The sequence below is a fragment of the Mus caroli genome, chromosome 2, assembly GCF_900094665.2.
Source record: "Mus caroli chromosome 2, CAROLI_EIJ_v1.1, whole genome shotgun sequence".
Taxonomy (NCBI): Eukaryota; Metazoa; Chordata; class Mammalia; order Rodentia; family Muridae; genus Mus; species Mus caroli.
In genome coordinates this window covers 120,354,894-120,363,815 of record NC_034571.1, presented here as the reverse complement: position 1 = coordinate 120,363,815, position 8,922 = coordinate 120,354,894, and the positions used below count along the sequence as shown (strand labels likewise).

General features: G+C 51.5%; 1 protein-coding gene across 1 annotated transcript in view; it reads left to right on the top strand.

Moving 5' to 3' along the window:
* Window positions 1-3,913, top strand: part of Prom2 (prominin 2) — a 13,082-nt gene extending 9,169 nt beyond the window's left edge. Inside the window, exons 18-24 of the mRNA XM_021182105.2 lie at window positions 167-220; window positions 479-559; window positions 737-805; window positions 1,433-1,522; window positions 1,683-1,789; window positions 2,103-2,175; window positions 2,316-3,913. Of these exons, the coding sequence (XP_021037764.1) occupies window positions 167-220; window positions 479-559; window positions 737-805; window positions 1,433-1,522; window positions 1,683-1,789; window positions 2,103-2,166 (465 nt within the window). The 3' untranslated portion in view covers window positions 2,167-2,175; window positions 2,316-3,913. The remainder of the gene's footprint in view (window positions 1-166; window positions 221-478; window positions 560-736; window positions 806-1,432; window positions 1,523-1,682; window positions 1,790-2,102; window positions 2,176-2,315) is intronic.
* Window positions 3,914-8,922: the final 5,009 nt, after the last annotated feature.

The following is an 8,922-nucleotide window of genomic DNA, read 5'->3' as shown; positions in this document are numbered from 1 at the left end:
TCCTGGAACTCACTCTGTAGACCAGGCTGGCCTTGAACTCAGAAATCCACCTGCCTCTGCCTCCCAAGTGCTGGGATTAAAGGCGTGCACCACCACGCCTGGCTCACATTCTCCATTTCTTGCCTCTGAATTCTTGCCTGTAACAGCCCTGAATCTTCCTCCACAGACCAAGCTCAACTTCAGTGTCAAGACCTTGGAGTCCTTGGCCCCAAGTCTGCAGGTGGCTAATGGGAGTGGGGGCAGGGGGGCGGTCGGAACAGGTGGGCAATAGAGGAAAACAGGATGGCTGCTTTGAGATCTCTGCTCCTACTGTCCCATTAGAAGGTGAAGGGGGCGGGGTCAGATCATTAAGGATCCCTTTCTTAGGCCTCTGGGTCCTAGAGCCTACTCCTCCTCCCTTAAGGTGGTGTGTGGTATAGCGTAGGATGGATGGTGAGTGGAGAGATGGATGGGTGATCTAGGCTCTCATCTCCTGCAGGTGAATATCTCAGACTTTCTTGACAGTGTCGTCCGTCTAAAAGGAGAGCTGCCTGTGCAGATCAACCACATCCTGAGGAATGTGAGTTGAGGGTAGGGTGTGGCCTCTAAGCCAAACGTGAAGCGTCTACCCCAGGCTTCCCCAGCTCATCCTCACTGTGGCTCCCGTGAGAGCCAGGCTTGTCCTGATGATCCCAGATATGGAGGGGTCTGGAGAGGCAGGACCCTTGCCAACCCAGGACTTCACTCCTTCCTGCAGGCCACTGAGTGTTTCCTGACCAGGGAAATGGGCTACTTCTCTCAGTATGTGACCTGGGTGAAAGCAGAGGTAAGTGAGGGTACAGATGTCTGCCTGGGCCTCAAAGCATACCCAGCCCAGTGGACAAGCTGTGGAGCCCTTCTGGGGTACGAAGGCCTTTGGGATTGGACCCAAACTCCCAAACCTGCCATCTGCATCCTTGCAGAGTGAATGCTGTCTACTCCACTTCTACCCCCAGCCATTTTGTAAGACCCAAGTGTGGACTCTATGCCTCTCCATGAACAGGTCCCTCGTCCTGCTTCTTTAAGGCCAGCCATCCAAGCCCACCTCCTCCTGCACACCCTGTGGGCCACAACTTCTGGAGAGGCATCACAGGGGGGTAGCTGACCTTGAGTATCTGTGTGTGTAGTATGTGCACACATGTAAAGTTAGGCATGTGTGTGCCTCTCTAGCGAGGATGGCTTAAAGCCATGGTAGGGGACATGGTGAGACTTACACATAGGCTGGCGAGTAGATGCAAAGAGGGAGAGCTGAGCAGGAAGTTCAGTGTCCAACCTTCCTGAGAACCCATGGCCGTTATGTCTGTGTGTGCGCCCACTACTCTATGAGCAAGCGTGAGGTGTTCCTCAGAATATGGGGTACACATCTGTAGGTCCAGGTGACTTCATATCTACCTGCCTCATGTTGGCATGACAGGTGACTCAGCGCATCGCCACCTGCCAGCCCTTCTCTACAGCCCTGGACAATGGTCATGTGATCCTGTGTGACATGATGGCTGACCCCTGGGTGAGTGTCCCCAACCCACCATGGGTACAGAGCAAATGGAAGGGGGCAGGAGGAGGACGTGAGCCCAGGTCATGTGGAGTCAGAGCGGGGCCTCTGGGAACGGGGCTGGTGGGGAGGCAACAGCCTAGCTCAGGGAGCTGACCTCGTGGCTCCTGTCCAGAATGCCTTCTGGTTCTGCCTGGGGTGGTGCGCCTTCTTCCTCATCCCCAGCATCATCTTTGCTGTCAAGACCTCCAAATACTTCCGTCCCATCCGGAAACGCCTCAGGTGAGGGGCTGCCAGAATGACTGTGGGCATCAGGTATCCGGGAAGTCTTTACAGCCATTGGGCTACACCCTGGCCGGAAACCTCCCAGGCAGAGAGAGCTTCTGGCCCAACTCTAAGGAGTGGTGGGGACTGAAAGTTCCCACGTAAGCCGGCCACGTGTCTTTCTTGCTGCTGCACATCCACTTGGGGGAATAGCTTGGGACTTCTCGTCCTCTGGAGGATTCCTGAGGCAGGGACATCAGAGCTCTGAGTGTCCCTGTGTCAGGGTTGAAGGTCTGTGCTAGGGACTCACTTTAGTTCTGTGATGTCACAGCTCCGCCAGCTCTGAAGAGACACAACTTTTCCATATCCCCAGGGTCACCTCTCTGAAGCTATAGAACCCACCGGTGAGTTCCATAATCCCTCGGTGCCTGAGCTTAGGGGCTCCAGTTGGGGTTTTCAGCATAGAGGAGGACAGGAAGGCTTGGAGTCTCTGTCTGGGTGCCCCTCACCCACAGCCACCTGTTTCCTTTTTGATTTATAACAGGGCAAGGTGATTCCTGGGGGCTTCCTGTCCTTTGTCCTTGTCTCAGCCTGGACCAGAAGACATCTGTAACCTCTGTCCCAGAGCCCAGGCTGGCCTCTAGTGCTGGGCTGTCCCCTCCTCTTCTTTAGCTTACCCAGTTCACATTTGCACTTTCTCCTTGTAGCCCAAATCACTCCCAGTCTTTACAGAGCTAACAGGTTCTTCTGCGTGTCTATCCTTGTCCTCCTCACTGTGGTATCTCAGCAACAGGAAAGGCCTCTTCACCACCCATGGGAGTTCTTTCTCCAGCACCCTCCATTTGCCTTGTTTCTTTCCCCCCTCTACTATCTAAGCTCCTTTTCCCCTTGTCTAAGTTTGGTCCCCCCACCTGCCCCAACATCCTTCTTGCTCCCTTCCCCAGACCATTGCTTGCTCTCTCCATGGAGGTCCTGCCTCCTCCCCTTGTTCCCTTTACCTTGCCCTTACTGCCACCTTGCTGGCTCCCAGGCCTCCCTGCACAGAACAAACATCAAGGTTGAGGTTGTGACCTTTGAGCCTTCTGCAGCTCTCTTCTGAATCTCCTGTTACCAGTGGGGCAAGACAGGCCTGTCTGAGGGCTGAGCTGTCCTGTCTGCATTCTGGGTTAGAAATACCAGTGCTGAACATTGGCTCCTAAGAGAGAACCAGGGATGTGGGCCACGCTGGGGCTCCCCCTTGCCTTGGAGACAGTAGCATGGGTGGTCCCACTGTCTTCCCAGGATGGATCTGGTAGTAAGAACAGGGCTTTGCACTTCCCCTGCCATACTGCACATATGGCCTGGGACCACCCCTCGCTTATCTCTGGATGGTCCCTATGTGCTGGGCATTAAGTCCAGAAAGGACAAAGAAAAGGGAGACAATATGGACCGATCTCTGCTCCAATCACAGGTTCTTACTTTCCCATATTTTGGTTCTGGGTCCCTGAAGCTGGGTCTCTAAGGCAAAGGCTCAGCATACAATTTGGTGTTTAATGAGCATTTGTGGGAAGAACTGCAAGGCCTCTCTAACTGCAGGCATCCTGGGACTGCTATAGAAATTCAGTGGGAGGAGCAGAGCCTGCCTTAGCCATGTGATTCACGGCCTGGTGCTGCTCGCTGGGGTACCTCAAACGCGTGACATAGGCCCCCAGCCTCGATTAATTTTATTATAAAATGGAGAGGTTCCTCAGGGCCTGTGTGCAGGGTTGTGAAAGTCAAACACGGTGATGGGCAGAACCCCTGACAGGCCTGGTGCCAAGCAAGTACAATTTGTGCAGCCCAGGAGTTGAGAGCCAGGCTGAGGGCAGAGCCAGGGTTTGGTGTGAAGAGGATGAGTGCCCTTTATGGTGGTAATCCTCCCTATCTCTGGGCATGTTGATGTGGAATTACATTATGAATGTACAAGCACCAGTTTTGCTGCTAGGACTAAGGATGGTGGTACCCAATGTACAAACGTACAAAGACTCCAGCAAGCACACTCTCAAACAGGCATCCTGGGATGTGCTTTCTACCCCCAGAAGTTGGAAGGTTTTGTTTTGTTGTTTGTTTGTTTTCAGTTATTATTGATTTGTTAACTTGGGGGTGAGGAAGTGACACCCTGTATTTTTTTTAAATGCAACTGATTGGATTTAAACAAATGAAATAAAAGCAATAAAAAAATCATTTCCAGTTCTCTGTCAGAGTTGCTCATCTGATCTACTATATACCTGAGCACATTAAAGCAAAGCTACGTTAAACTTGATTCTCTCTTGTAGATGGGAGTCCCTGGTGATCTGCTCCTAGTGGTGGTTGTATCCCTTGTTTTTCTTAGTTTCATCTTGCCTGTCCTATGTGGTAGGGCTGCTTGAATGTTGGCGCTCTTGTATCTGAAACTCTGTCAGAATAGTTAGAGGCTTTGGATGACAGTGTCTTCCCTGGGATGTTGTGTACATCCAGCAGTGGTGGAGGACGCAGCAAACAGGGTCACCTTAATCCTTTGGCAGAGACCAAATAACTCAAAGTTCCCTGGAAAGGAGGTCAATGCCAACATTTTACATTCCTAGGGTGAAGCATGGGAAAATTACACCTCTCTTCAGTGGGCTTGGCTTCGAACCAGGTGTCAGTTAAAGTTCTGTTCAGCATCTTCTGGGATAAGAACTCAGCCATCATTCCCACCGTGCCTGGTTTTGTGTGGTGCTGGGATTCAAGTCTAGGACTTCATTCATATTAAGCAAGCATTCTATCAAGTGAGCTACATCTCCCTTCCAGCTCTGTGTTTCTTTTCAGGCCTGTTTGCTCTCTGCAGCTTTTATATATACACATACACATACACACACACATACACACATATACATACACACAGACACATACACACAGACACATACACACAGACACACACACAGACACACACACATACACACATATACATACACACACATACACACATACACATACACACAGACACATACACAGACACACACATACACACATACACACACATACACACATATACATACACACATATACACACATACACATACATACATACACATACACACACATACACATACACACATACACACACATACACACATACACACACATACACACACACACACACGCATACACACACATACACACACACACACACATACACTATTTCAAATGCTCAAAAGGCACATACATCACACATTCTTTTATAAGTGGTGTCTAACTGGGAATTATTCCTCCAGCTTAGCACCCAGAAACCTTGTCACAGCCGTGGAACACTAGTTTGGAGAAGGGGTTGTTCGGAAACACTCAGGAAAGAAGCGGTGTTGGCAGTTGACAAAGAGACAGATGTAGCTATAGAGGAAAACATGGCTACTTTCCTGGTTTAAAATGCTGAGTGGTACCTGGCTCCACCTGCTTCATAGAGAGACTGAAACCCCTCACACTGGCTGTTGTCTGCCACCACCGCACTCTCTGCGAAGGTCAAGTTGGTATCTGGTTGAGCCTGATGAAGCTCCAGGAAGTTACCAGATTGCTTCATCAAAGTTAGTTTCAGGTCTCCTGGGCCTGACCCTGGACATGTTCTCCTGGATTCTCTGCAGGTCTCCATCTCCTGTGATCACATGGGAGGAAGGCCCTGCCTCCAGGGAAGTTTGAGTCAGATGTCCTTTGATGTCTCTGTAACAGGAGGGATGGCAGATTGGCCCTAGGAGTTCTGCCAGGTGCTCCACCTGGCCACTCAGTACAAGGCCCTGTGGCAGATTCTGCCAAAGTACTATGTGGGTTAGGGCATCTGAGGCTCTAGGTGAGCAGGTCTGGGCAGCTCAGGGTACAAAGCAAGGGCCACATGGCTGGGGGTCCAGCACAGTAAGCAAACATTCATTCACTGAGCTAAGACTGTAAACCAGGAAGCGTGCTAGGTACTACGAATTAGCCAAGAAAGAGGCAGCCATTTAGCTCCTTGGTTTAGAAAAGGAAGGCACAGGGATTGGGTGTGAGCAAAATACAACCAGAGAAATTCCCTGGGTCCAACCTGAAGTCCCACTCAGGTTTGAAATGGACAGTGACCCTCCCCATATTGTCCAAGAGCCAAAACCGTTTCTTTACCTCTTCAGGACAAGTACTGAGCTAGGATGCTGGCAGTCAGCCCGATGGAACAAAGCTTTCTCTCCTTGCAACTTGTCCTTCCCTGAGTATCTCAGCTATGCCATGAGGAGTGCTTCACACTCTTCAGTCTTACAGACAGTAAGAAAGTTGTAGACCTGGGTGAGGAGAGTTGGAGTGATGGGAAGTGAGACCTATCCTGGCTGCTGGCCATAGGTGATGTGGGATTTAGAGATGATGCAGCCACACCCTCATCTGCATTGAGGGTACCAAGGGGCCAGGGCCTATGGAGACTTGAGGGAGGGAGGCTAGGCCTGAGGGTGAAGTGAGGTGTCTTCCCTTTACTAAAGCCAGAAGCAAGAGGCATCAAAGAAGAGCAGGAGGGTCAACAAGATGGCTCAGTGATCAAGATGGCTCAGTGGACAAGGGAACTTACTGCCAAGCCCGAGCTTGAGCTCTCAGACTAAGTGGTTGGAGAACCAACTCCCACAAATTGTGCTTTGAGGCCCATGTCCACTTCCTTCCTCCTTTAAATAATAAATAAATAAATAAAATAAAAAAGAGCAAGTGGGGTTCATGGACTCCCTGCAGTTTGAGAAATGCAGGAAGCAGCTGCTTCCTTCTCCCTCTTTAGGAGTCACTGTTAGCTGTATAAATGGCAGAGCTTGGGGGAGGGCTACTGGTTCAAATGAAGGCTCCTGTGAGAGTTGGGACAGGGCCACGTTGGTTGGCCTTGCTCCAGGCCTGGCAAAGGCACAGGCTTCAGGCAAGAGCAGGTGCATCTACCCCTGGGTGTTGGACGCTCCTTGATAGTCATGATCCCCAACCACAAACTAGCCACCAACTGATAAAATGCCTCTGTCTGACTGGCCTGGAGGCACGTGTGTAGGGCATTGTATTGATTAATGGCTGATGTGAGAGGGTCCAGCACACAGAGGGTACCCCCTGGCCAGGTGGGTGTTGGCTATATAAGGAAAGCAGGCTGAACAAGCCAGGAAGCAGTGTTCTTCCATGGTCTCTGCTTCAGTCCCTGCCCTGACTTCCCTCCATGCTACACTGTTTGCTGAAATAAACCCTTTCCGCCCACAAGTTGCCTGTGGTTTATCGCAGCAACAGAAAACAAACTGGGACACTGGGCCCTGAGGACCCTTGGAGCTGCCCACGACAGAAAAGGGGGAGCCAGGAACTCCACCAAACCCAAGGAGAAGCTTAGCCAGTGCTGACCACCCACCCTGCCTAGGAGCAGGTCTCCTGCCCTCAGCAGCTCAGCCTGAGCCCAGTGGCCCCCACTTCAGGGCAGGTGTGCTGAATATGAGTGAGCCCAAAAGAGAGCCCCGACTGTGCTGGGTGACCCGAAGTGACTAAGATCTGCTTCTGTTCCCCTCCCAAGAAGGGTCCTGGCCTGTCAGGTTTCCATGTGGCTGGTGGCAAAAGAGATTTCAAAGGGTCTGAGAAAGGCAGCAGAATCAACTCTGGGTATTTGCAGTTCCAGGCTGTGTCCACTTCTGAGATTTGCAGCTCCCAGAAGAAGGCTTTTTAGGGCAACAGACATTTTTGGAGCTCTTTCGAGATTAGACCTGACTGCACACAGTGGTGGCCCTCTCACAAGGAAGGACTGTGAGGCACGAGCCCTGAAAGATGTCCCTACCTGCTCTCCAAGGCCCAGACACAGAAACGGCCTGAGGGGAAGACAGAGCTAAGACAGACAGAGGCTTTTCAGAGCTAAGTCTGAGAGGCCAGAGGAGGAAATAATTGAGTCTGTTCGGGAGAGGTCTTGAGCAGGAACTGGGGAGGGTTCAGAGGACTCCAAGGTCTTTGGTTGTGTTTTTGTGAGTTTCTCTCTTACATAGGAGGAGAGGGCTCCAGTCAGCTGTAGTGGCCCACAACTGAGTCTTCGAGTGTTATAATACAAAGAAGAAAACAGCCTCCTGAAATATGGAATTATCCCTCCTTCTTCCTCATGCAATCTGTACCCCACCCCACCCCCGGCCCACTCGAGGAAGCCACAGCCGAGGTCCATCACCCTAACAGTTTTCACACCACACTGGGCCTCCTTCAGCATCCTAAACCTTTTTGTGGGTTCAGCAGGCCCCCAATCTTCTCAAATTCCAAGAGTTTAGGGGAAGTTGGCCTATGCCCGTGTGGCAAAGCAAGGCTGAGGTCCACTTGAAGAGATCTGCTTCAGCCCTTTTCATTCCTCCATCTCCCAGAGACCCTGGAAGGACCCCAGCAATGCCCAGGCCCTGGGAAAGTCTGAGAGGACCCAAGGAAAGGAGGTCAGGTGATTTGAGGCTCCTGGCAGGGCACAGATGCCCATTCATGAGTTTTATGAGGAGGGCCTGCTAGATAGGGCTGGGGAGGTTGCTGGCTCCCTGGTAGGCCCAGGATGCGAGGGTTCTGTTCTAGGCTAGCTCTGCCACAGCCTGTTACTCCCAAGGAGCTCCTATCAGAGGAATGGAATCTCAGCAAGGGAGCCAAGCAGAGACTTGTGGCTTTCCAGAAAAAGGCACTGACTTGGAGTGGAGTGCTCAGACAACCCTGCCTCTCAAAAAAATGTCACAAGTAAGGACAGGGCTTGATTCCTGAATCATGGACATGTAACTGGTGGGTAGAGAGTTCTTCCAGAAGTGGCTCTGAGTGAACATAGTCTGGATATACTGCTTTGTTGGATAGGCAAAGACTCAGCTTTCCTGAATTTTGCCATCATTAACATAGACTGGAATAATGACCCTTTTCTCCTAAGCCCACTATGCCACTCCAAGGCCTTATGGGAACTTGCCTAATACCAAGTCCGTTGGGAAGATTGGCCCTGACCCGGGAGCCTCTGGGACCCTTGTCATCCTCTTTCCCAGAGAGCCCTCTGTGGGTTGAGTCCCTTTCCCGGAGCGAAGTCCTGCTGCGCAGATGGCAGAGCTGTCCCCTCCCCTCTGGGGACAGCTTTCCTGCCTCGGGATCAGCAGCCCCAGGGTTTTGCCCGGGAGGGTCTAGCAGCTGGCGCTAATTGGCTGACTCAATAAAAAGGGGGTGGGACAGGGTAG